At 43.6% G+C, this 27844-nt stretch overlaps 1 protein-coding gene across 41 annotated transcripts; it reads left to right on the plus strand.

Moving 5' to 3' along the window:
* Nucleotides 1–1953: 1953 nt before the first annotated feature.
* Tbpl1 (TATA-box binding protein like 1) lies at nucleotides 1954–27405 on the plus strand. 41 transcript variants are annotated; one of them, XM_087591814.1, is made up of 10 exons: nucleotides 1954–2130; nucleotides 2716–2789; nucleotides 14315–14476; nucleotides 15440–15482; nucleotides 20777–20955; nucleotides 23131–23213; nucleotides 23352–23415; nucleotides 24779–24882; nucleotides 24976–25070; nucleotides 26881–27405. In XM_087591814.1, exons 5-10 carry the CDS (start codon nucleotides 20821–20823, stop codon nucleotides 26958–26960), a joined length of 561 nt encoding a protein of 186 aa, XP_087447940.1. In that variant the 5' UTR covers nucleotides 1954–2130; nucleotides 2716–2789; nucleotides 14315–14476; nucleotides 15440–15482; nucleotides 20777–20820; the 3' UTR covers nucleotides 26961–27405. The 41 variants fall into 41 exon arrangements, 30 of the variants coding, with proteins under 30 accessions (XP_087447940.1, XP_087447939.1, XP_087447901.1 ...); XM_087591813.1 differs by having other exon boundaries at nucleotides 15445–15482; XM_087591823.1 differs by lacking the exon at nucleotides 1954–2130 and adding an exon at nucleotides 4421–4574 and having other exon boundaries at nucleotides 2781–2965; nucleotides 15445–15482.
* Nucleotides 27406–27844: the final 439 nt, after the last annotated feature.

The raw sequence follows: 27844 nt of genomic DNA on the forward strand, positions 1-27844 counted from the left end.
GTACCTAGCCACGTCTCTCCCTTCTGTTCAGCCAGGGTTCCCAGTGTATAGAATGGTGTCAACCCACATTTTCTGTCCCATCTCAGTTAACCCAATCTAGAAACTACCTCAAAGTTGTGCACAGATGTCTGCCTCCCAGGTGACTCTAATCCCCAGGAAGTTGACAGTCAATATTGCTGTCATGGTTTCTATGTTACATTTGCAGTTGCAGAACTTTTACCAATGAAGCTCGCTCATCTCTCTGGTCTAGCATGAATAGGGAGTCACTGTCCTTGACTGACCGGTTCTAAACGTCACCTTTGGTAAACCTCTCCAGAAAAAATAGTTACATTAAGATTCGTAACAGTAGCAAATCTAGTTATGCTGCAGCAATGAAAATAACTCTATGGTTGGGGGTCACCACACCATGAGGAACTGTTATTAAAAGGTCTCGGCATTAGGAAGGTTGAGAACTGCCCCGCCGTCTTACAGTTAAGACAACTGTAACTGCCTCTTTAAGTGTCAGTGCCACAGCGCTCATAGGATGCTTAGTTTACAGCAGGCTGCAGATGGCAACTTCACAACAGTCTTCTGCGCACGTACGAGCAGAGATGCTATTGTCCCACTTCTCTCACTAAAAGGGACTTCCTCCGTCAGAAGGACAATAAATGGGATAGTATGATAGTATGGAAGTATTCTGGTCATTAGTGGGAAAGGGCCATATAAGTTACTTTTGTCTGGGAGTCAGATCAAAGGGGAAGAAAGAGGGTTTCACGCACAGATGCCAGTCCATCATGGCCAGGAGTGCATGGTGCGAGAGTTCCCATCGCTCCTCCAGGAAGAAAAGTGAAAGCAGGGGCCAGGGCAAGAAATGTCAGCTAAAGACACACCCATGACCTACTTCTTCCCAGCAGGCCTCGCCTACCTTTCATTTCCATATAGTAATGCTGCCATACTGTGTAATGAATCTATTGCGAGCAATCCATCTGTCTCTGAAGGCGTCATCGCAGATACACTTACAAGTGTGCTCTATTAATCATCCAGGGCGAAGAATAATCCAATCAGGCTAACAATCAAGATCAGCACCACAGCAAATGGAACTTGCAGGCAAACTATATCCAATTAAGGCTCCTTGGCTATAACAAAAGGCAACCTGAAGTACAAGGCACTAGATGTTCCAGGTATCCTGCTGGGCTGCTTGAATGAAAGTATCACAAAGACCTTAGAATCAGTCGCCATTGTTGTAAAATTGCCTTCTAAGCAGGGACAGTGGCCCTTAAAAATAGAGCGTTTAGTGGTTATCGTTTTTCTTAGTAAACCATACCCCCGTTGCTCGCCAGCACGAACTCCCTAGCATTTGGAAGAGAATTCAAAGTCCCGTCTGCAAGGTGCAGATGGTTTGGGGTCTTACTTCCCCTCCAACTTCATCTTCTCACTTTCTATCTGTATTCACTTTGCCCTATTCCTATTGACACCCCGCCCTCCCCAGCGTAGCCAGACCTCAATATCCTCTTTCCTCTCAGTGCCATCCCTTCGAGATCTGTCGAAATCAGTCACCACAGGCATGACTTTCTCACCCAGCTTCTTGTTCGTTCTATCCCACACAATCACACCTATTTAATATTGCTCAAAAAATGAGAACTGAAGCAAATTTGTCCTACAGAGCTTTAAAACGTTCGAGTGCCGTGTGTGTGTGTGTGTGTGTGTGTGTGTGTGTGTGTGTGTGTGTGTGTGTGTGTGTGTACGCGCGTGTTTTCATACTTAACAGTAGGGAGAATAGGCATCCTTGGCTACCCCTCAAATACTTAAAATCCCCTACTAGTTGTGTACTCCCAAACCCTCAGTAGTCAGTCAGTCATTCTCAAAAAGCCAAGTGGAGTGGTCCCCGTCAAAGGCCAAACAGCTAAGGAACCCGGTTCACGTGGCCTTTAACCCGCTGGCTTCCCCCACCGTCCAGGGCGAGCCAGCAGGGGCAAGAGCGGGGTCGCGCGGCGACTCTCAGGCCGTTATGAGTCTCGCTCCGCAGGAAGCACGGCCCACGCCGTCCCGAGGGCTCACTCGGCCCGCACGGTGCGGCCGTTCAAACCGGCGAGTGTGCGTCGCCAGCGTCCGGCCAGCCTCACTGCTCCCGCCACGCCGGGCCCTCGCTGAGTAAGGCCGGGACCCCCGGGACCCCCTGGTCAGGACTAGGGCCCAGTGGCTGCTAGCTGAGCTTGTCTGTATAAACGATTGGGTGCTAGGCACAGTTCTGGTTTAAATGGAAATTAAAGCCCATTTGTGCTATGCTGCTCGCCAGCGATGAGCAGAAAACATGCACGGGGCTTCCAACCCTCCCTCGGTGAGCTGAGGGAAGCGCAGCCCGGGTAACCAGCGCCCTCTGGCCACTTCCGCCTCGCCCATCCCGCGGGCAGGAGGACTTTGCCAGCGGCTTCTGGAAGGAGGAAGGAGCTAGGGGGCCAGGGCTGCGAGGAGAGCAGCGAGAACCGGAAGTGAGTGGCTAGCGCGGATACCCGGAGTGCCCGGGTCCGGCGGCACTCTAGCTGCCTCGTCCCATCTCTATGCTCCCGAGCGTCTAGTCTATTTATTGTCGCGGGGGAAGCAGCGGCCGCCCTGTACCCGGAACAACAAAGCGAGAAACGGAGCTCGAGCCTTGGGGGGCTCCTAGCAACGGGCCGGGGCGGGAGTTCCATGGAGACTGGGGAGCGAACCCGTTTCATCTTCATCCTTGTCCTCCAGCTTCTTCTCCGCGTCCGACGCAACCAGCAGCAGCGCTGCCGCCGCGTCCTTTACGACCGCCCCGTCTTCCCACGGTAACCCCGTCGGCGGTCCGGGGAGGGGGACGCGGAACCCGCGGGGCCCGGAGCAGCCGCGGGGCGTCTGCGCGCCGGCTGGGCTGCGGGGAGCTGTGCGGGCGGGGACCTGAGCATGGGAGCGCCGCGGGCCACCGGCTAGTACAGAGGACAGGCCGAGCGGTTCGGGCATCCCAGTAGGGATAACGGGGTGGGGGTGGGGCGCGCCTGCCTGGCGGAGGAAGACGGACGGGCAGGGATGGACCGGGTCCTGGAGCACCTCCCCCCCAGGGGGAAAAGGGACCATGCCACTAAGCGAGGGGTCCGTGGCTTCTCGGGAAACTTGGAGCAGCTGCGCGAGGGCTCCCCCAAATAGCGGCGCCGTCGCCTGTCGTTTCTGGCACTTGCCGGGAGCCCCGCTCTATAATAATAGTAGTAGCCAAATTAAGCTTCGGGAAGAAGGATCTGGAACGCGGGAAGAAAGAAATGAATTGTGAATAGGGCTGAGCAGGGATGAGAATTGGGGGAGGAGGAGGCGATAATCGCTGCACAATCGCCTGGACGGGTTCTAGAAGTATATAAAATGGGAAATGACTGAAATAGAAAACACTCCTTTGCCGAGCTGTGCATCTGCAGGCCGTGCATCTGCAGGCTCTGCCAGTGTGCACATTGCACCGAGTGTCAAGCTGCAGCCAGTCCACATCTGTGAGCTTTACTGCATCTGTCACCTGCCGAGTGAGACTGGCAGTGACTAGTGTGAACTTGGCGTGCTTATGGTTAAGAAGAATGGCCTAGAACTGTGGCTTGTGTATGAAGCTCAGATTCCGTGAGGTCATTGAAAAAGGGGAATGGAAGGAGGGCATTCAGACTTTGGCCAGAATTCGCAGGCTCTTTCCAAGTTTGAGAAAATAGCAAGCAGTCCATTCAAATCAAGAGTGACTTTTAGCACTGTCTGGTTGAAAGAATTATTTAGGGTTTGATACGCCCAGTTAAATATTCATCAGTCTGTGTTCTTCAGACTTGCATCACAGACTACTTGGTAGACTGAGGCGGGAGAATGTGAGTCCAAGGCCTGCTTAGGTACATAATAGTAAGTTTCCTGCACTAGATGTCTGCCTCAGAAAACAAAACAAAACTGATTTTCCCATCGGTAGTAAAGTTCCTCTGTGGTCCGGAAAGGTTACATTCTACAGTAATAACATTTTTATGGTCAGTAGGACCAAGGCTCTTCATACAAAGTTGAAGATTAATGATGGAAACAGCATTGATAATTTTCTAGGCAATATGTTGACCACAGGTTCAGTTGCTAAGCCTGGCTTCTCCTAAGCCAAAGGATGTCGCTGTTACTGCCAGGCCTCTTGTATATTCTGTGCTCCCAAAATGAGTGCCAGGAACTGTAATGATCTAGAGCTGTGTGCTTTCTTGAAGAGGAGCCAGGCAGGGTACAGTTTTTAAGTCCTTGTTTTATTGTAAGCTTCTAACTGGGACTCTGGGGTCCAGTGTTGTTAGTTGAAGTACTTTCAGATTGACAAGGAGATCAGCAGCTTCCCTTTAAAAGGACTGGAGACTTGAACACTGAGATGAAAAAGTCAGTATTTCAGAAGCCAGGGTGAGACTTTTGCTTCTTATTTTTATTTTATTATTCTGTGAAGGCTACTTGGTGATCATCCACTGTGGGTTGTAGTGCCAGCCTTGGAACTTTCAGTGTGTATCCTAAGGAACTCCCTGCACATCAGCGTTTCCGTTAGACTTTCTTCACCTGGACTGTTTGCTGAGCCCTCTGTCTTCTGTGGTCCCTGAATGCTGGTCAGTTCTCTTGTCGAACTTTTATTAATCCTGTTTTGGCTTTCCGTGGTGTTGGCCCCAGGACTCCGTGTTCTCCTCAATTGTATCCTGATCAGAAATGCTTTTTATACTTTTATATGTTTTTCTGCTTCATAGGGAGTTTTCAGCACATGCCCTGGGCTTATGTATGTTTTTCATTAATGGTACTTTGTTGTATTTTCATATGAACCCTTTTTGTGGGTAAGAATTGGAGTGGACATGCCAGATGTTCTATATTTCAGAATAACTGCTAAGCTTCAAATTCATTCTGATGCAAAAGATTGTATTGAAATAAAACTGTGATAATATTTGAGCTCTTGATAACTGGGGTATTTAGAAGCCCATGCGGTACTACTGTTACTATAGACAGTCACTCTTTTTGAGGTTAAAAAGATATTACAGACCTGTTATGTGTTATAAACAGAACATAAGGTTTTTGTAATTCTTGGTCTAAAGCTGTTTTCAACACCTATCTTACCATTTTGCATCTGAATATTTGGCTAAAATTACATTTTGCGATTTTAAAGGAAGTGCAAAAGTGGTTTCCACACATTTTTCTTCAGGTGGAAAATAATCTGATAAAAAATGTTGTGGGTATATCTGTGAGAAGAGTGTGCAGAATTTGCTATAATGTACAACAGATCATGGGGCACAACCATTATTTTGAAATGTCATTTCTGATCAGAAATGTGACATTATTTAAAAGGTAGCAAATTCTGTATAGTGTAGTTGAGTAGACATGAGGACATTTAAACATTAAGTAAGTGACCCTAGGTGGTTGATTTCTTCCTGTTGCATCAACAACAATGTGATGAAATTATTACTATGAAAAATAAAGTTTAAATTGATTTTGGAAGCGTTTACAGTAGAAAGTTTTCACCATGTTTCCAAATTAAAGCTTTTAGTGTCAAGATTTTTAGCTGACATTTGAACTATAAAATTTTCCTGAAATTCCTGTCCATTGCACTTCACACCTTTTTTGACTGGTGCCACTTGAAGTGTGCTTTTTATGTATGGGTAGCTGACAGAGAAGTGACAGACATGGGTAACATGACATGACGGAGGTAAATTTAAGTGTCAGATACTGTATTACATATGTACTGGTACTGTAACTGTTGGTTGGTAGACATCATCATGCCTGCTTGATACAAGAAGCTTCTAGAAGGTCAGCACTGTGAATCATGGCCATATCGCGTGTTCATATCCTCGGTGTGTTTTGAAGACTGACTTGTTTACTATATGGAGATAGCATGTTGATTTTACTGATTTGGGGGCTTTCCTAGCAGATGAAACAGAGCCTATCTTGTGTGCCAGTGCCCAAGCCCTGAGAAAAGCCTTCTGACACCTAAGTCTTCCTGTGTCACATCTGTTCGTTACTCTCTGTGTAGTGGTGCACCTGTAGGCACCAGCAGGTCAGAGGCATGATTAGGGCTGTTTTAACGAATCCAAGCTATAGAAAGAAGGACTGACTGCTCCCACTTGAGCAGGAGACACAGGGACTGTGTGCATCTTAGGAGTACCACTGTGGAAGAGTTCTACAAGTTGAGACAGACCTGGGGTCTTCTAGGACACCTAGACAAATGTGATATTTTTTTATTATGATACATTCTGTCTTTTTTTTTTAGAAGGGATATAGAATATATGTTGTTTTTATAGTTGTGAAAAAGCAAGATTCTAGAAGTATGTCATCAATGGCAAATAGTCAGACCACGTAGGAAATTCTGCTTACCTGTTCTTAACTGTGACTAAATGCTAACACAGAAGATAATTTATCTTGAATGGTTGGATTTATGAAAGGAAATATGTTACCAGGAATCTTATTAAATGTTTAATCTTTACGTCAAAGTAACTTCTTGGGCAGTTTAGATTTCTCTTCACACGGAGTCACCAAAACTTTAAAATATTACCCCCTCCCATACAGTACAAACGTTTGGCTATCGTTTATTTTGACCTTAGAGTATTTACTCATTAGAAAGTGCTGAGGTCTAGGGAGAGAGCTCATTGGGACAAGTACTTGGCATGCAAATGTGAGGGCCTGAGTTCAGATCCCCAGAATCCACATGAAGTCAGAGGAGGTGGGTGGTGTGTCTATAATCCTTGTGATCCTGTGACTAGAAGGGGTGCAAAGACTGGAGTCCCCCCAAAGCCTGTGGGCTAGCTAGCCTGTCAGAAGCAGCACTGAATCAAGAGAGCCTGTCTTACATAAGGTAGAGAGAGGGTGGGGACCTGTATGTGAGGTTGTCCCTGATCCCTGTGCTGTAGCCTTTGCACATCCATACTTAGGCGCATTTGTGTGCACACACAAGATTAGAGGAAGAAAGGGAGAAATTAGATGGTGTGCTACAGACAGCATTTTGTCATGACTTGTGAGTACTAATGGTGCCTAGCAAGAAAGACAACTTCGTATATAGATTGGCCTGGATGAAGGCTAGTTTACTAAGTGAAATACTAGTTTCAAAAGAATCAACCTTCCTTCTACAAACTTTGAAGCTCTTACTTGTAAGCAGTAACTTGATGAGGATTGGTTACATTTTTGGTATTAGAGTGGGTATATTAAAGGTATGAACTGTTGCCTACTTAGCAGCCACCTGTGTTGAGCATCAGGGGTCTGCTTTTGTTAATGGTGTGGCATCACTGTCTGCAATGTAGAGTTAATATCTGAGCTTAAAGGGTCATGTGAGGCCGAGAGAGTGAGCAGGTGCTCTGAGCACTGGTCCTCTGCGGTTGCGTGCTCATCAGATCTCTCCTTTCTCTTGTTCCCAGACTTGCTGTTACATTATTGACGTTCCTTTTGATCCCAGCCTATTAGACTCATCTGTGCTATTAGGTTTTAGTGTAGGGGAGTACTTTGAAAATGTCTAATTGTCACAGGAGCATCTGGTTATCACTTACAGCAGATGGGCTAAGTAAAGCCAGACATGTACATTTCTTAGAGAAGGGAAACCAACAAAGCCTGGTCTGGCTCCTGGTCACAGCTATTGAAAGGCTGCTTCCCTCCCTGTGGGCCTGACGGCGTCCCTGCCTGTGTAGTCTTCTGAGTGGAAGAAACAGGCCCCGTTGACTCATTTGGCAGGACTGGCCTGACTAGAAAGCATTGTTACTTGTATACCTTAATTGACGATACACTTGAAATTTGTTAGTACCCGGATCAGTCATTTGAGTTTTCCATGCCACTACAGCTGTAAGATTAATGTATCCTTTAGAGTTACAGAAGGAGCTAACGCTGTTGCTGTGACAGTGATTACCAAAGGGCTTTTGAATGGAAAACTTAATTTTTTAATGATGGTAAGGCTCAAACCAAATATTGAAACTATCTAACCTAGGAAGTAATTTGATAATTACAGTTGACTATCAAGATAGCTAATTTAAAGTTAAGTCAAATTGAACACTTGAAACTACTAAAATGCTACTACTACTACTACTACTACTACTACTACTAATAATAATAATAATAATAATAATAATAATTTTGCTGAGCCTGATGGAGCATGTCTATAATTCCAGTACCCAGAAAGCTGAGGCAGGAGGATCACTGTGAGTTCTAATCCAGCCAGAACAAGACCCTGTATCAAAAAGAAAGTTTTGCTTAAAGTGGATTTCAAACTATTGTCTTCTTTGTTGTCTAATGTCTAAATCCTGTTTTCTTATTGAAATAATAATTTTATAAAATATACACTATCCCATCATTCATAGTGTATTTAACTCAGTGGAAGTTACTGCCTGAAATGTGTCAGGCCCAGGTCTCTACCCCGCACGTCCCCCAACACACACATACCACAAAGCAAGGTGTGCTCCTCATATATAGAGGTGATAAAGTTCCTTAGCTCCCTTTCCCAAGTTTGTGTTGCATTTTACACCTGAGATTAGCAAGATGCTTGTATTCAGAGATAAGACTTTGTTTTTGTTTTCCTAATTAAAGAAAGTGAAGCCTGGCGGATCCTGCTGATTTAGGTGAGCAAGTAGATTCGTCAGAATCCATCTTATAATGATTACATTTTCTTAACCCTTTTGTCATGGCCACATTGATCCCAGATCTTAAGACAACAGAACAGAGACAGATGTGAGGAGAAATGACTGTAGTTTTTCTGCTCTCCAACCCAAGTGTATGCTTATAGCTCCTTTAACGTCAGATACTCTGAAGACTGTTGGAATAGGTTTAAGAAAGCAGGTCCTGAGCCTCATGTGCATGGTGGCTCACAGCTTTAATCTCAGTGTGGTGGAGGCAGAGGCAGGTGGATCTCTTGAGTTTGAGGCCAGCCACACTTACATAGTAAGCACCCGGCTAGCCAGGGCTACATGTGGTTCCATTCAAAAAGAAAGGTGGCGTGAGAGACGGACCTGAGGGCAGTATGTTAGTACTGCCCTTTACAATAAAGTTTACCTGCTGGGAGAAGGGTTTCCCTGGTATTTTTTTCCACCTTACTATTTGAGGGCAGATGTTGCTGTACAGATGGGAAGGTATGAAGCTAATCTAATCTCTAATCCAGGGTGCAGATAGGAAGATGGGTAAGGTTAGTCAGAGCTTCTGATAACTCAAAGTGAACTCGAAGCCTTTGTGGGAAAAGGCTCACCCCGTCCCTTTGTCAGACACTTTTCTGGAGCTACAGAGCTGTTGTCACTCGCTTGCTTATGACTGCTGTACATCCTGCATCCCCTCACCGTTAGCTTCAGACAGCCTGGGGGAAGTAGTCCTAAGCAGCCTTTAATCGATCATGGCCTGGCCACATCCCAGGATCTTCACTTAGGGAGGTCATGGAAGCAAAGCCATGTTGAAAATGATCACCAATTCATAGATAGTCAGCAAACCTGGTATGCTACTCTGAAAGTACTCTCTGTTCTATGCTCTTATGGTGGCATAGGGACAAAGATCTGACAAGACAGCGGATTAAAAACTCGTAGATGAGCCAGCTAGCTCTTGCCTGTCCTAGCACTGGGAGATGGAGGCCGGAGGACTAGGAGTATAAATAAGGTCACTGTGCTAGCTTATGCTCATATACTAGCACTAGGCATTAGCTGCAGAGTGAGTTGGAGGCCATGTTGAACATACATGAGAACATATGTTCAAACAAACAAAAAGTTCGTATGAGTAATTCTGATTCTCTTAGCTCATATTGCTAGCATGATTGCAATATGGCAAATTAAAGCTTGACAGTAATCTAAAAATCTCACTACAGTGCAGACCTGCTTGGGCAGTTTCATACGCTGTCCAATGGAGCTGTGATCACTGGAGGACCACATAGATGATGGTGGCCTTATCATAAGGAAAATGAAATTTCCTGTTACCTGTGTTTCTACTTTACCCTCATTTAGGTGCACAAATAGTTATCATGTTGCCATTTCCTCTGAAATGCACAGTGGGGATCGCCCGGTACACATTTGTAGGCTTAGATGGTGGCTGTACCACAGCCTGAGTATTTCTCAACATACCTCCGAGAAGCAGCAAGAGAGTACTTAGTTGTCTTTATGTTAAAAATGTGCATCTCTAGCCCAACATGATGGCATGCCTCTAATCCCAGCACTCAGAGGAGGCAGAGGCAGAGGCAGAGGGATCTCTGAGTTCAAGGCCAACCTGGTCTACAAAGTGAATTCCAGGACAACCAGAGCAGTTATACAGAGAAACCCTATCCCTGCCCCACCCCCACCTCTTGGCCCCCTACAAGTGCATCTCTATTTATTTCAGCTTTTTTATTTTTGTTAAAATTAGAAGACCTCAGATGTCTCAAACAGTGTCTGGCTGTCTTGCAGTGAGGTGGGATCTTGCTGTGTATCCCTGATTGGCCTCCACCTGGTAATCCTCTGACTCAAAGGCCACATGTCCAGCTTTGAAACTATACTTTTAGTTTGTCTTGTGATGTTTGTTGTTGTTATTGCTGTTGATTTGTTTTTTGTTGTTTGAGTTTTGTTGTGGGGTTTTGTTTGTCTGTTTGCCCCCCTTTGTAAATAGAGGAATAAGCCCATTTTGGCTGTGAAATGAACAGTATCCTGACAGACTGGACAGGTTAGCTATTCTGGCTTTAAGAGTTGGACAGGTTAGGTTCCTTGGGTGACTTAAAGCATGGAGTAGTTTAGGGGGAAAAGGAAAATGAAGTGCTAAGTATAAATATAATGTAAGTAATACAAATAAGTCTAAATCTTAACTTTTGTTACTTAATTGCCACCTTGAATAGAATCTGTCCTGCAATTCCTTGATTTGTTCCAGAAGTATTCCTTTAACTCAGCAACCAAGTTGCTGATCCCAGAGCTAAAGACATTTAAATCGAGCTGTTTCTCTAGAGAGCTTAGTGTTTGCTGTCCCTAGGAAGTAGAACACAGTCTCCCTTGCGTGCTGAGTACTGTGCTGCCGTGTCCTCTGTCCTGTGGACTCAACTCTCGCTGAAATTACTTCTCGGGCTCATCCTGAGCATCTCATGCATCTTGTTTACTCCTGTATCACACTCTCTCATTATTTCATTGCCGGCTTGTTCGCCATCTGCTTTACTGCTAGACTAACTGCTAAGAGGCTCCTCCCCTGCCGACTCACAGGGCTTGATTGACTCCAGTTACATAGTAAATGTGCAGTTAGAATAAGAGTTTGTTAGCTGAAGGGATGATCTGCCCTTTCCAGCAGTATGCTTTAAAGTGGACTGTAAGGGTGTGTTTTAAGTAAATTCAGCTATAAAAGGAAACTTGGGGATGGGAAGTGCATAACACTCCAGGCCAAGCAGATTAGATCCTGTTTTGTTTTTCTAAGAACCAAAAGGTTGGTGTCTGTCTGTCTGTTTGAAGTAGGGATGTAGCACAGTTAGAAGGATAATTCTGGTAGTTGTTTGATAAACAGACTAGATGTTGAAGGCGGCAAACAGAAAAGTTGTAGTGGACAACTCTTGCCATAATGATGTGCAAGAAAGCTTAAAAATAATTCTTGGTCTGGACACAGACTATAAACCTATGTTTGAAGTTAGCTGAGTATAAGAGAAAAAAAAAGGAAGGTTCTGAAGCTTTGTGGAGAGGGCTGGAATGGGTTTGAACCAGGGTTTCACTTGAGCGCAGGCTAACCTGGAGCTCTCTATGTAGCTCACGATAGCCTTAAACCAATGACAGTCCTCACCCTCAGCCTGCAGAGTGGTGGGATAGCATACATGAGTGAACATGTCTAAGACTGAGAGGTCTTTGGTTGTGATGAGCGGCTAGTGGCTGGTGACTGCACGCCACTCATTCACTTAGCAGTGGTGGAAGCAGCACACTGCCGTGTTTCTGTGGAATTGAGGAGTTTTGACCTAGTAGATAGTTGGGAATATGAGATTAAGTCTCTGATAGGTCAAGATTGACATAGGAGCCAGCCATAAAGTTCATAGACAGCAGTCAAAGCCCAGAAATCTCCAAGAGACTAAGGTTTATGGCATATTTAAAATATGAAGAAAACAACCTCCTCAAGCACACAGAGGTGTCTGTCTTTCCCTCAAGCACACAGAGATGTCTGTCTTTCCACAGTTTTAGAGAGTCCTTAACTGCTGGAACTGTTTTAATTTAATTCCTCAGGGGCTGCATTAGACTTCAGTAAGGATTTCTGATTTAAGGAGGAGACGAAACTGAAAAGCCATGGTGTCGCTCTGGGACCTAGGTTGACCTGAAACTCTCCTTGTAACCCAGAATGGCCTCAACTCCAGTCGACCCTCCCTCCAGCTTCAGCCTTCTGGTTACTGGAATTACAGGCATGCGCCACCCTGCCCTTCTCAGTGTTTCAAACCTTAGTCTGTTGTCTGTGAGAATAGATGACCCACCCAAGAGAAGCAGCACTGAGTACTAAATGCAATGAGTATTTAAAGCTTAATTTCCAAATTGAATGTCTAAAGCTTCTGTGGGGACCTAAATAAAATTGAGCTAAGTAATCAATGTGTAATGTGCCCCAGTGCCTGCTTAGTCTTTGCTGGTCCTGCTCTCCATCCCCTCACAGCTGCTCCTCAGCCAACCATCTCATTCTCAGTCAGTAGCCATCATGTGTTTTGATTAAAAATAGTCTTATTTAAGTCTGCAGTTATTATTAAATTTGTGGCTAAATCTATGTTCCCACCATACTAATTTTATTGATCAGGTACATCAAATTGTGGGCTTTATTTTACGTCTTGCTTTTCAACTTGAAGACACGTGAAGTATTCTTGTGTTCCAAAGCTTGAAGACTGTAATGAATCACCAGAAACCTTTTCCATTTTTGAACATTTCTCTGCTCATGGAGGAGGAAGAAAGGAGATAATAATAGGAACAGTAAGAATAGCTAAATCTGAACGCTTACTGTGTACAAGAGCAGCGCCAGGCATGCCACGTGGAATTTCAGTTGATGCCTGGCGCTTGGTAGGTCCTGTGCTGTGTTATACATGGAGACACTGAGGCTCCCCTCTGCTTGTAGCTCATAATGTGGCTCATAAGGGACTGCCTTGCTGACTGGTTTGCTGAGTGCTTAGATGGCCGTGTCTATTCTGGATCTCCTCTTGGTGTCTCACAGCGTTTTAGAGCTCAAGATGCTCCAAGTAAGTTGTCACCCACTTCCCTCCTGAGCAATCTACGGCCTTTCCTTGGTGTGAGGAAGTGAGAGCCTTAGCCAGAAACCTAACATCACCTCCGTTTCCACATTCTCTTCCCTGTATCTACTGCAGAGTCCTGTTTGTTCTGTCTCTTGAGCTTTTCTTTTTTACTCAGTGCTGATAGGTTTTCTCACCAATCTCATTTCCACCCTCCTATTGCAGAGCAGTAATGATTTATGTCTTATATTCTTCCCACCCTTCTAGCTTACCACCACACCTGGGACAAGTATGAAAATCCTTAACATGACACAGTTTGACCCATTCTCCATCTCCAGTTTTCTCCCTATAATTCTTCCCATTCTCCATGCTGGCCTGCCCTTCAAGTCTTAATAGCCATGATCTAAACTTGTTTCAGCATTAAGAACACCTGCTCTTTCTTCCTACCAAGCCACTGCTGAATTGCTGTGTTCTAGCATGGGGCTCAGGCTGGTTTCCAGTGTTTGTTACAGAATTGGTTTAACAGAAGTGATGCTGAGCTGCCGAACAAGGACACAGTAGCCGTACATTTGAAGTGCACCGAGATTGTCTTCAGCAGAAGGACTAGATTAACCTGGCTAACATTTATATATAAGAGCTTTATGACTCAGGAAAGTAAACCATTGATATAAAACAGCTTCATTTAAAGAAGTATAAATGGTTAGCAATATTTAAAGAATTTACCTTTGTTAATATTTAGGAAAATCAACTAGTGAGGTATTGGCTACTTTTGTATCTGAAGTTGTCAAAAGATGTCATCATGGTCATTGCTTTATTTTATAAGTGGGGGGTTTGCATGCGTGTGTGAGTGTGTGTGTGTGTGTGTGTGTGTGTGTGTGTGTGTGTGTGTGCATCACACATATTGCCTGGAGCCCGTGGAGCTCAGAGGAGGGTGTCAGATCTCTTGGAACTGGAGTTAAAGACAGTTGTGATACCCGCCATGGGAGTGTGGAAATTGAACATGGTTCCTCTCGAACAGCAGCCAGTTCTCTTAACCAGAGCCAGTTCTCTAGCCCTTGTCAATAGATTTTTACAAAACCCTTATAAGATAGCACTTGTATATGATCACCATCTTGTTTAAGATGCTCAGATAAACATATGAGTTCAACAGCCTAAGAAAATCTAACAGTGGTTGAGTACTGTATGTAACCAGAACTGACATGCTTTCTTAAAAATCTTATATTGCAGTGTGTAGTGGCACGTGCTTTTAATCCTAGCACTTGGGAGGCAAAGGCAATTGGAAGTCTGTGAGTCTGCAACCTGGTCCAGACTGGTCTGCAGAACGAGTTCCAGGCCAGCCAGGACTGTATAGTGAGGCTCTGTCTCAGACGGGAGTGAAAATACATACATGTATGTATACCGAGAGTTGGGGGCTGACAGTGTCTTGTTTCCTTTTCTGTTGCTGTGACAAAATTACCCCAATGGCAACTTCAGGGCAACAAGACTGACTGGTCCACAAGTGAGGATTACAGTCGTCTGTCAGTCATGGTAGAGAAGACACAGCTGCAGGAGCTTACGGCAGCGGTCACATGACAGCCATGTTAAAGACGGGAGGCTGTTGAGTGCTTGTGCTCGGCTTCCCTTCTCGTGTGGGGAGTTCAGGGTCCAGCCTGGGAATTTGCCACCCAGAGTTGGCGGCTCTCCCCACCTTGGTTAACCTAGTCAAGGGCCGGCCCCTCAGAAGCATGCCCGGAAGCTTATCTTTTAGGGCTCTAGATCCTATCCAGCTGACAATTGGTTAACCCTCAGAGTTTACTTAAAATAGCACGGGACATCTAAAATAAATTTTATCTACACATAATAAGGAGCTGGTATATCTTTAAGTTTGAGCCCCCAAATTTAAATTTGTATGTATAAAATATGGGTGGCTCCTGGTCTACTGTGGTTTAATTTATGAAGGTATAAAAGTGTATTCTGTAGAAAACATACTCAAAGTTAGAATTCTTGCCCTGGCTAGCAATGGTTATAATACAACCCACACTCCGGGTACTGGGCAGTGGAAGCAAGCTACAGCTCCCAGTCAGCTACACAGCCTGAGAGGGATCTCCCAGCAGTGGTCTCCTTCAGAAAATGAACAGCATCTACATTTCTCCTACTGCCTTTTAGGCACCATTGCCTAAGATACCACTGAAGTATTAGAAAACTTATTTTTATGTGGCTTTGTGTGCTCAGTAGATAGTTGCCAAAATACAATTATTCTTAATAAAAAATAGTCTTTGTAGCTCCCTGTAGAATTCTTTATTACATTTAATTTGTTGTCATTTATATTTGTTTATCTGTGCGTGTTCACATGGCTGTATCACGTGTGTGAAGATCAGACAGAAGACAAGTTGTTGGAGTTCTTTTCATCTATCGTGTGAGTCCCATTAATGGTTGTCAGACTTGGTGGCAACAAGAGCCTTCACCACTGAGCTGTCACTCTGGCCTTCTCTGAAGAATAGGTTTAAAAAATTATAATAGTCATTTTAATGCAAGTTATTCACATGGATGCCACCTGTCTTCTAGTCTTCAGGCTGGGGGGGGGGGGTGGTGGTGGGGAGGAGGAGGAGGAAGGCCTTACTTTGTGTAGCCTAGGTTGGCCCTGACCTGCAATGACCTCTTTGTTGTCTCAGTCTTCCAGTCACTGTGTTTACAGGTAGAAGGATTTTTATTTAGAATAAGTAGTATAGTTAACTGGTAGACGTGTGTATAGTGAGCATTAATTTTAATAAGGTATGTTTGCTTCAGCATTTATTCAGTGCTTTATGTAATATGGTGACATATCCTTCCTTTAGCTTTTTGTGTGAGTCCAGGCATACTATAAATTCTTTTCTTGCATACTTGGAAGAAAGAAAACTCTAAGCGTGAGGTATAAGCAGTTGGGGCAAGTACAGGAATGTCTGCGATAGCATGGCCCCTGCTGGTCAGCTAATGGGTTCCAGCTCACTGAGGCCGCTGTTCTGTGGACCACAGTAATGTGCCTCCTTTATCCTTCTGCCGCCCTTGAACGGGAGCGGGAAAGGGAGTGCAGGAAGTTTAGCCTTGAGAAGGCATATGTAGGCTGACACTAGAGTTAAGACAGGAACTTAGTGTATAATCAGAAAGTTGTATATATTACATGCCTTCATCTTCCCATTAGATGGTGGACATTTGTGTGGTGAGGTATCAGACATTGAGAGACACTGCACAGCAAGATCTGTCACTGGCTTCCAATAGGGACGGATTCCTGTATTTTAAAGTTCAAGTTGATCATAGGTACATGACAATACCTGAATACCTCTGCAGATCTCTAAAAATTGGCGTAGGTATCTGGATAACACTCTTGCTGCCTCCTCTAACAAAGTTCACAGTAATTCCCTAATGTCAAGTCAAGTAGATCTGCACAGGTCATTGGTAATGCCCTTAAATGTCGTCTATACTGGATTGTTCAACAAGAATTTAGTCAAAGACCTTGTTTGTGGATACTTTTAGTTAATTTTAATTTTAAAAATGGGATTTATGTTTTTCACAGTTAAATACTTTACTGGTGTACCTTAGTGGATTGGCTGAGGAATCAGACTTTCTCAGAGGCACGTGGTAAATGGTTTAGGCCTCCTTGTCCTGCTCAGCACTGTATGTTTACCTGCACTGCAGACACTGTGGAAACATGAGCATGGCTGAGTGCCTGGAAAAGTTTTCCTACCCAGGTTCTGGCCCGTTCACTTGCTAGGATCTGCGTCTCTCCATCTGCAGCTGTAAGGGCACTTAAGCTCTCTTACCAACTCACCCAGTCGTGTTCAGTTCCCATAGTCAGCTGTAAAGCACCTGCAAGCTCGCTCAGTACCTGCTGCCTGCTCTGCTCTTGGTGACAATATTGGACCTCCCCTTGGCCATGCATAGGATACCCCCGTTTACAGGAGAGGGGCTGAAGACGTGGAGAAAGCTAGGTGACTGATGACGCCACAGAGTTAATATAAGCCCCGCAGCAAAGCCCTCTTCTGCAGTTTATGCTACTTTCCGAGGTGAGAGAGAACAGTCTTCTAAAAGGCAATAGGATTCTGGTTCTCAGAGAAGTGTTGACAGTTGGGTAGCATGGTAAAATCAGGATGTAGGATGGCTGCTTTATAGAATACTGTGTTAGTGTGGAACTGTGTTGATTTGCTTGACGTTTAGAAAGGAGAGATCTCTTGGGACTTTGTGAGTAGACTTGTATGTGTTGTAAATCGGTCTGTTACCAATCTTACCCTAAGTTGGCCAGTTCTCAGATTACGGATGGATGCTAACTGTGGTCAAGCCTTAAAGCCCCTTGCAACATCCACAGCTGTAACACAGTCTCTTAGAGTGGTAAGACTCTTCTCCTGTGTGGAAGCAGATCTATTTAGTTTGGCTTTTTTGGCCCTCCATTGGATGGTAAGGTTATTTGTGCTTTGTGGTTTTTTTTTTTTTTTCCGGAGCTGGGGACCGAACCCAGGGCCTTGCGCTTCCTAGGCAAGCGCTCTACCGCTGAGCTAAATCCCCAACCCCTTTGTGCTTTGTTTTTATGACAGCATTTATTGTGGCCTCTTGTAGAAAATGTGATGTGGTTGCTTCTGATGAAGTTTGCCGTCAGAGCCAGGAGGGGGCAGTGTTCTGCAGGAGATCCGAGGTTGTAGTTGCTGAAGCAGTGGCTTTGCAGTGAATACCAAGCCCTAGGCTAGAAAGTCAGAGCCCTAAAGATAGGTGCTGTGTTGTCCACACAGTCACTGGGCAAGTCGGGGGAGGAGTTCTGCTTCCGTGTGCTTTACAGAGTGCTGGGAACATAGCACTTCAGGAAAACAAGACCGCTGCCATTCTAAATATTTTAATTTGGAGTATTTGACAAATCAAACTCGAAAGTGAGACAAAACAGTTAAGCCATTTTTAAATATGAGTCCCAGACAAAGAGTATGTAAGCTGAAGTAACTTTACTTTTAACAGTACACCTAATGGGTATGTGTTGATTTGGGAATTGAGATTCAGAGCTGGGGTCGAGCTCAGTTGGTAAATTACAAGTTGGTGCTCACCCTCAGGTACAGCGTAAGCTACATGAAAGCCTGGCTCAAAAAACAAAAAGGAAATTCAGATTCTACCAAAAAGTGCTAATTCTCTACATAGAGATGCTAACGCTTCGATACATATATATATATCATATATATGCACCAAAATAATCTCATGTCAAGCCTCCATACTAGTTAAGTGTATGTACCCACAGAGGCCAGAGATGATTGACCCCAAGGCTGGAGTTAAGGATGTTGGTGAGCCTCCTAATGTGGGTACTGAGAACTGAACTCGTGCTTGTGGAAGAGCAGGTACTCTTAACCATTGAACATCTCTGAATAACTTTATACACTAACAAACCTCTGTCTAAGCTTTCGTGTTGTATACTATTCAGAAAAGTGTGTCTTGTGGCTGAAGAGAGGCTCAGCGATTAAGTAGATCTTACTTACGGCTCTTGTAGAGGACCTGAGTTCAGATTCCTACGTGGTGGCTGACAACCGTCCATAATTCTAGGTCCAAGGGACCTGATGCCTTTTGACCTTTGAGCGTGCACGTCCGTTCATTCTCTCTCTGTCTCTGTCTCTGTCTCTGTCTCTCTCTCTCTCTCTTTCTCACACACACACACACACACACACACACACTCACGGGATAGTATGTCTCTTACGGTCAATCTTGTTTATTCTTTGCTTAGCTCAATATTACCAACGGACAACAATTCCCTGAGTGTGCACATATTTTAGGTTCTGATAATCCACTGCAACAGTATCTTTGGTAGAATGTTTCTATACCAAATTATAAGAGAATGTTGTCATATTTATACTATAGCTAGGACCATTAGCCATTTGCCATAATGTTACTACATTCTTTTAAGTTAACATTTCCTCAGCTATTAACTATAACTAGTAAGGTTTTTTTTTTTAAAAAAAAAGCATGTTTATAAAATTTGAATAACTCATCCAAGAAAAACTAACAGAATTTTAAATGTTACTAGAATTGACAGGCAATGAAAAATATACCCAAGTAGAGAAATGCTGAAAGAGCTGGTGAGGGTGAGGATGGCCTTCAGTGTTTATTTTAAAAGACAGAGAGAGAGACAGACAGACAGACACACAGAGAGAGAGAGACAGAGAGAGAGACAGAGGGGCGGGGAGACAGAGAGAGACAGAGAGAAAGGAATTCAAGCTTAAGTAGTTTTCACTGTAAAAAATTACAAAATGAATTGAACAAATCTCAAAGAGATGAAATAAGCATAGCCCCCCCCCCCCCCCAAAAAAAGCAAAGATGGGATCAGCTTAACGAGCACAGGAAGGAAGGAAGGAAAGAAGAAAGGGAGGAAGGGAGGGAGGGAGGGAGGGAGGAAGGAAGGAAGGAAGGAAGGAAGGAAGGAAGGAAGGAAGGAGGGGGAGGAGGAGGGAAGGGAAAGGAAGGAAGACCTCGCAGCAGCAGGCTGTGAGCACACAGAGTGGGGCTGGCTGAACACTGCTGTGGCTGAGGCTTGAACATCAGTAAGACCCCAAGAAAAACCGTGGAAGATATGCCCAGGCAGTGGTGGCACAGGCCCTTAACTCCAGCACTCCAGAGGCAGATGCTGCAGGTGGATCTCGTGAGTTCAAGGCCAGCCGTCTACAGAGGGAGTTCCAGGGCAGCCAGGACTACACAGAGAGACCCTGTCTCCAAAAAAAAAAAAAAAAAAAAATGTCGGTTGTTCTAAAACACTAACAATACTGAATTAATTTTCCAAAAATCTCAGGCAACTAAGAAGTTCAAATATTTTTAAAATAAGTGCTTTTATATTGCTTTTCAGAGAATTTTAAAACAAGAACTACCATAAGTTTTCTGAAACTGGCATAATCTTAGTACTTAGGTCAGATAGGACAGTACAAAAAAGGGATGTTATAATTATAACCATTAAAATTCTACTCAGAAATGTGGGTACATTAATCCTGAATAAAGGATTAAAGGAGCTCACATGTACACATGGAACAGAAAATGAAAGATATGCATATTAAAGACCAAAAATACAAGAAAACATACAGCGAGGTTAGGGTATGGCTAATACATAGAACGGAATATTAAATGGTTATATGCAGGTGTTAGAAATTTGTATTTCTTAATTTTCTAAAACAGGGTCACACTATGTAGCCCAGGCTAGCCCTACATCTGGGTCAGTCCTACCTTGGCTTCCTAAGTGCAGGGATTATCAGCATAGGCCATGGTATCAGCATAGAATTAAATTCTTATGTAAAACGCTAGGGGTGTTGGGGATTTAGCTCAGCGGTAGAGCGCTTGCCTAGCGAGCGCAAGGCCCTGGGTTCCGTCCCCAGCTCCGAAAAAAAGAAAAAAAAAAAACAAACAAACAAACAAAAAAAAAAAACGCTAGGGTTTGCATTGTGCCTACAAGGACTCAGAGACCACAAAGTCCGGTCCTTGAGTGTGGCATGCTTGGTTTCTTATTGGAACTATAGCACACCTGAACCATGAAAAAGTTACTACTGGTTTAAGGATTGAAAGTTATTTAAAGATAATAATTTTGTTGCATCTATTGTGACATTTTGTGATAGGAGATATTACTTGATTCTTATAATTGAAAACTGTTTATTATATTTTAATTTTAAGATTATTTGTGAGAAATGGCAAAACATAGAAGTTCAGTGACTATCTTGTTTTCTTTCCCAGGATGTGATCTTCGTGGTGGGAAACCAAGTTTCTAAACTACCCCAATGGATGCAGACAGTGATGTTGCATTGGACATTTTAATTACAAATGTAGTCTGTGTTTTTAGAACAAGATGCCATTTGAACTTAAGGAAGATTGCTTTGGAGGGAGCAAATGTAATTTATAAGCGTGATGTTGGGGTAAGTATCTGCGTTTCAGTATGTGTACTGTGTGCATTGTACAGACAAGTTGTGAGCACCTTGCTATGCTAGGTGTAATGGATGCATGGGCCCCTGTAGAGGAGGCGCTTCTCATGGAGACTGCAAGTACTAGAAATAACGCTTACTTAGTCTTGGTGGCTGTCTACCCTAGTACAAGCCCTAATTTAATTTTGTTGCATGTTAATTTTCCTGTTTAGCAATAAATTGCTAAAAAATGGGACTTGTGTTTTAACCTAAATGTAAGATTTTATGTTTTGTTAAACCTATTTAAAAACATTAGTGTTATCAGTAAGTAACAAAATCTTAGTGATTTGATGTCAGCTTTCTAGTGACAGTGGGTATGCATTTGGCTTTGATAAAGTACATACCATACTGGGACTCCAGGTCACCCTAGTCAATGTGACTCTTAGAGAAAAGGGAACAGCAGATGCTAGTATCATGGTTCCTTTTCTATCCCTGTGAGACAGTGTGACTGATAGAGGAAAGAGTTGTGTAGGCTCAGAGCTTCAGGTGAGCAGCACAGCAGCAGGCAGGCCTGGGGCTGGAGCAGGAAGCCAAGAGCTCACATCTTGATCCACCAGCATGCAGCAGAGTTAGGGCCATAGAAAGACCAACACTGGCAATGGCTTGGGCGAGGCAACTGGAACCTCAAACCCCAGTGACACACCTCCTCCAAGGCCACATCTCCCATTCCTTCCCAAGCAGTGCCGCCAGCTGAGGACAAGTCCTCAGGCATAGGAGCCTGTGGAGACCATGCTCATTCCCAGCTGGCAGGGATGTGGGCCTCATGCTGCTGGTGGAGTTACAAAGTCAACCTCTGAGAGCAGGTGTTAGTCAGGCGGCTAGGTAGCCACTGGGAGATGAGAGGGAAGGTAAAGTGGTACACGTGTCTGTCTTGGAGAATGCGTGCAGTGAAGGGCGTCCTGTTCAGTGGAGTAAGGCAGACTGAGCACAGCAAGTATCACATCCCTTCTCTCAGTGATATTACATACATACATAGCCCAGAGAAGGAAGACTGAAGACTGAGGAGAAAGGAGAGCACGAGGCTCGTGAGTGCTAAGATCCACACTACACTGAGAAGGGATTGCCTATCAGGCCCAGACTAGACAGGGTCTAGACACCAAGGAAGTGGCTCCGTGGGCAAATCACTTGTTGCACAAATGTGGTGCATTTGGATGCCCAGAGCCATGTAAAAACCAGGTGCAGGAATGCTTGTTGTCCTCCTGTGGAAGACAGAGGCAGAGAAGGAATCCCTGGGCTTCCATGGCCCAGCTAGTGCGTCACAGGAGAGGCTGTCTCAGTGCAGAGCAGGGAGATGCATGCCGTGCTGTATGCCTGCACACACACACATGAATACATGTACATGTCATCAACACACAGAAGATTGTCTTTTAAGTTAGGGATGCATCTGAAGGCTCAATTTAAGTTCTAAAAACTAAGTGCCTATGTACCCTAGGTAAATTATCTCCAGTTTTTAGAACTAGAAACTAAGAACAAGTTAAATTCAACAAAAACACAATCTCATTGGCCAATTAAGTTTTTTTTTTTTTAAATGTGTTAGTAATAACATCTTCCCTTACCAAGAAAACAAATACACAGAAAGTCAGGTGACAAAACATATGACTGTCGTCCCCACACAGGCTATAGGATTATGTGTAGTTGGCCAGCTTGGGCTACCTAAAAAGACACCCGCATCAGAAAAGCAAACCAAAATTTAAAAGTTTAAATTAAAAAAAAAAAAAGAATTGAAGCTGACAGTCTTCAGGTGGGCGAGTAATAACTAAATGTCGGATGACTTCATTTCACGGTTTCTTGCCTGAAATTTTATAGCTTATTTTGGTTTGAACATTATCTTGCTCGATTTTAAGTATTCCTCACACTGAATTGTATTGAGTTTGTAATGTGCACATAATGGAACTAGGAAAAACCACTGCAGGGAGAGACTTGCGCAGACCTTTTCTTGAGTCTGTTTACACTCCGCTAAGCCATTCTCGAGACTTTGATTGCATTTAGTATTGGCCTTCACTTGAGGATGGTGCCTGGCTGGGTAGTCACTTCAGCCCTGCGTAATAGGTGGGCACGAACAGGGGCACATGGGACAGAGCTGTTTGCCAAGACTAAAGTAATTGGATTATTGCTTTTTTTTTTTTCCAGAAAGTATTAATGAAGCTTAGAAAACCTAGAATTACAGCTACAATTTGGTCCTCAGGAAAAATTATTTGCACTGGAGCAACGAGGTAAGTGTTGGCTGGGCTGGTACTGCGTATCCTCTGCTCTGCTACCCCGGGAGAACACCCTAGACGTAAAGCTCCTCAGCTTTCAGTGTAGAATGCATTTTCTGTGCCACTAATCATCTGTTTTTATTTCAACTACAGTGAAGAAGAAGCTAAATTTGGTGCCAGACGTTTAGCCCGTAGTCTGCAGAAACTAGGTTTTCAGGTAACATTTTCTAAAAATATGTGTACTGCACATGTCAAGGATTTAATTTTATGTAAGTTAAAAAGTTCAATAGACTAAACAAATCACAAGAATTCTTCTCTGCTGAACTTTTTCTAGATTCTTGATATTGCTCTTCAGTGTGAACATTTGGTAGCAAAGTATGGCTGTAGAGATTGGAAAAGACTTTTTTCCCACTAAATTGTTTCCCATAGAGACTTGTTTCCTTACACATTAATGTTCTGTGGACTCAAGCTTTTCTACCTCCCTCTCCCACACAGATGCATTCATCAGAAACTGTCTTTTGATTGCCTCAGGATACCTGGTCAGGGCGGTTAGAGAGCTGGAGAGCCCTGTTGACACAGCACTACACACTCCCATGTGTAGAGCTGCTGTCACTGGCTAGTCAACCTTGACTTTGTTACAGTCAAAATGTGAATACAATTACCACTTATATGGCCTTCGTAGGTCATATTCAGTAAGATGTCCTTGAACAATGTTCTTGAGTAGGGCTGTAGGTAGAAACTGAGTAGGTGAGAGTGCACTGCCAGGGAGGGTGGGACCACAGTTCATGGTGCTGTGGCGCTGTGGCATTTCTAGCTCTGCTGTTCTGCAGGCACTGGGTTGGAGGGTGGCTCTCATGTACAGCCGTGGCCTCCAGGGAATGTTTTACTGGAGATATTATATAGAGAGAATGTTTTACTATAGATATTATATAGAGAGAATGTTTTACTGGAGATATTGTATATAGCACAATGTGGCTTCCGGAGAATGTTTTACTGGAGATATTATATATAGCACAATGGGAGAGACTTGCTTGGAATGTGTAAGGCTTTGAGTGTGTCCCCACTGCCACAGACAGACACAACACAGACACACATGGGAGTCTAGGGGTAGAGAATGAAGAGAAAAAGGGAGACGTGTTTTAAAAAGACATTAGCAGGAGCACCTGTTAGTGTTAGAAAATATCAAAGCTGCTTTTCCTAGCTAAGCTTACCAGTATTAAGAGAAACCTCTGCCAGTTATCAACAGCTTTTGACTGGATCACCACAAGGACCACAGAAATGCCTTTAAAATGAATTTAAGAGCCCAGCACTCACTCTGCTTTAATTCTTCAAGTGACAGTTTCTCCATCCTGACTCTGGGATTCCTCTTAACTCCTTTCCTTTTCTAGCGCTTTTCTTAAATATCCCATTTTCAATATTAAGATTAATTACATAAAATTTAAAAGACAACAATAGTTTCAGTTATACAAATACCATTTTATAATGATGTTACAGAGAACTTGTAATTAGTACAGATTGCTATAATGAGCACTTTTATGTGTTTCAAGAATAACTTCTGGAGTTTTGCTTTTCGCCCACAGGTAATTTTTACAGATTTTAAGGTTGTGAATGTTTTGGCAGTCTGTAACATGCCCTTTGAAATCCGTTTGCCAGAATTCACAAAGAACAACAGACCTCATGCCAGGTAGGTCTTTGAGGGTCAAGAGAACATGCAAACTTGGAAGCTGCCTTTCAGTGTAAGTAACAAAATGTAATTGGTAATTGTGTTTTTATATAGCTATGAACCTGAACTTCATCCTGCTGTGTGCTATCGGATAAAGTCTCTAAGAGCTACGTTACAGATATTTTCAACAGGAAGTATCACGGTGACAGGTAACCTGGACTTGATGCACACCTGTTCCGAACTGCATCACTCGCTTCTCATGGATGCCGCGCTGTCTTGTGTGGGCTCACGGTCATCCTCATCAGGTGTTCTTCATGCTCACATGGCTGTGTCTGCCGCACATGGTCTCAGTGTACTTAGGACACAACTGTACTTGCAGACATTTGAATAGGAATATCCCACCATAATCTTCATAGTATAACTTTTAATGTATGCAATATTACATTTAAATTATGTAGGAGAAGCCCATTTTTTCAGGTCTGGAGATAGATATTCAGTATAACTAATTTCTGTTATTTTCTCCATGTGCTTCCTTGTCTCATTTGACTCCACCAAGTACTTGGATGGGGTAGCTTCAGTAGGTAGTGCACATGTCCAGGAAGGCATTTGCTTGCAGTTTTTGGTTTTTTTTTTTAAAGAGTACTGTGATAATAAATTATACTTGGACATACTTTAGGAGTCAGGCCCTGAAGACAAAATGGTCTAAGATAGATTAAGGAATCTTGTTGAATTTTTTTTTTTAAATATTTATTTTGTACATGAGTACACTGTAGCTGTCTTCTGACACACCAGAAGAGGGCATCAGATTCCATTACAGATGGTTGTGAGCCACCATGTGGTTGCTGGGATTTGAACTCATGACCTCTGGAAGAACAGTCGGTGCTCTTAACCACTGAGCCATCTCTCCAGCCCTTTTTTTTTAATTCTCAAGTGAATGAAGACTCAACCAATCAGCTGCAGTTAACTCATGCCATGTATTTTTCCTTCTTCTCAAAGCCAATTGCCAGGCTCCTGCCTGAATCTTAAAAATGAGGCAGAGAAATTGTTCTCTTATTTCAGATGCTTCTAAACTTCTGAGTAGCACATTGTAAACCTAAAGAGGCCTTTAGTCCCAGCACTGAAGCAGGCAGATCTTTGTGGGGCCGGTCTGGTCTACATTGTGAGACTCTGACTTAAGGGCAGGAGGGACGGTGATAAACAGGACACTGTAGCAAACTTAAGAAAACTGAGCTGCTTAATTACTAGACTTTGTGTTTGACTGACTTTTTTTTAAGTATAATTATCGAATTGATAGGTTAAATACCTTACCAAACTGAAGACAGTTGACCTGATTATTACCATGCCATATATACATAATGCAGAATCTCCTGTGAATGTATGGTTCCTGAGAGCGTTGTACAGTGGGTGAGGCGAGCCAGAAGGAGTGGGTCAGGATACAGTGTGTGCAGTGCTAGGGGAGCTTACAGTCGGTGGGCAGCTAAGCTTTCATGACTTTTCAAGGGGTGATTATATTATTCGCAAGACTGCTTTGTTCACACGTTTAAGAAACGTTTCTTCATTTCGTGTTCCTTTTGATCATGTAAATGTGCGAGTTCCATGGACTAATTACTCCATTGCATGGCCTTGTCACCTGATGCTGCCTCCAGAATTCTGCTGAATTAAATAAGCTCTGAAGTCAGTGGTTGCCTCCGTGCTGGCGTGAGCTGAGCACTTTCAGAGCCTACAGAGAAAGAGCCAGAGCTTGGGTAGCGGCCTTCCATCTCCTGGCTGTTCTCCTCGGCCTGTGCCCCTCAGAGCAGTTCTTCGTGCCAGTGCCAGAAGCTTAAGCACATGACGCTGTGCTTTAAAACAGTGTACTGCCTGGGTCTTACTCTGACTGTGTTCGTGACTTTGTAAGTGTGCAGTAGTGTTGTGAACAGGCCTGAGCTTCTAAACCAGGGGAGTGAGTGTGTCTAACTCCGGGAAATCAGTGCCCCTCTCTGGCCTGCTCTCAACCCTTCCTCCTCCTCCTTGTTACAGGGCCCAATGTAAAGGCTGTGGCCACAGCCGTGGAGCAGATCTACCCATTCGTGTTTGAAAGCAGGAAGGAGATTTTGTAACTCAGACTTCGTTGGTTAGAGTCTCTAACTGAGCACCATTTGAAACCTGCTGCACATTGGACTCGAAACACAAGGAAAACTGGACCAACAGTGACTGAGGACAGAGACTCGTACTCACGGCTACAGTGTAAGCTCCAGTCTCTTTGGATTTTACTTCAACCTTTGCTGTAATATAAAAAGGAAGTTTACAAGACATGACATTGCTGCTTTTACAAAAGGACGTTCTATTTATTTTCGCAGTGATCTCATGTCCCCACAGGCAGAGCTGTCGCAGTGTGCACTACCTTACAGTTGTTTTATTGATGTCATTATTTTTCCAGTTGGAGCTAATGTGTTTGATTTGTGAATAGTCTTTTACATTTTTGTATGCTGAATATAGGCACCAAAGAACCTGTAAACGTTATCTTTTTAAATTGAATGTGCACAAATAAAAGTTTGGAAAAGATCTCTCTTCATATCCATTCTGTAACTTTATTCACTATTTCCTCTTTTAAACAGCTGTATTCATTTTTTTTTTAAATCTATGCAGACTTAGACATTGGCTAACAGTGTGTGGACTTCTTTTTGAATAATGTGGATGCTACATGTATATAGTATCTTTTCATGCTCTGTTACCAGATATCAACTAGAATTTTTTCCTGGCAGATTGGAAGTAAAAACCATGTATATAAGCTCTGGGTAACTAGGGTAGAACTCCAGATAAATGATGTTTGTGTTACTAATTTAATATGATAGAAAATGTTAAATGCATTTTAAAAGCTAAGAAGTTGTAGTTGAAGAGAGGCCTTTACCTGTCTAGGTGGACATGTGTAACATGTCCCAGTTTTATTCTGGAAAGCCCAGCTGTAGGTGGAGGAAGCAGTTGAGGCTCCTGTTACCCTTAG

The sequence above is a fragment of the Rattus norvegicus genome, chromosome 1 (genome assembly GCF_021556685.1).
Source record: "Rattus norvegicus strain SHRSP/BbbUtx chromosome 1, alternate assembly SHRSP_T2T, whole genome shotgun sequence".
Classification (NCBI taxonomy): domain Eukaryota; kingdom Metazoa; phylum Chordata; class Mammalia; order Rodentia; family Muridae; genus Rattus; species Rattus norvegicus.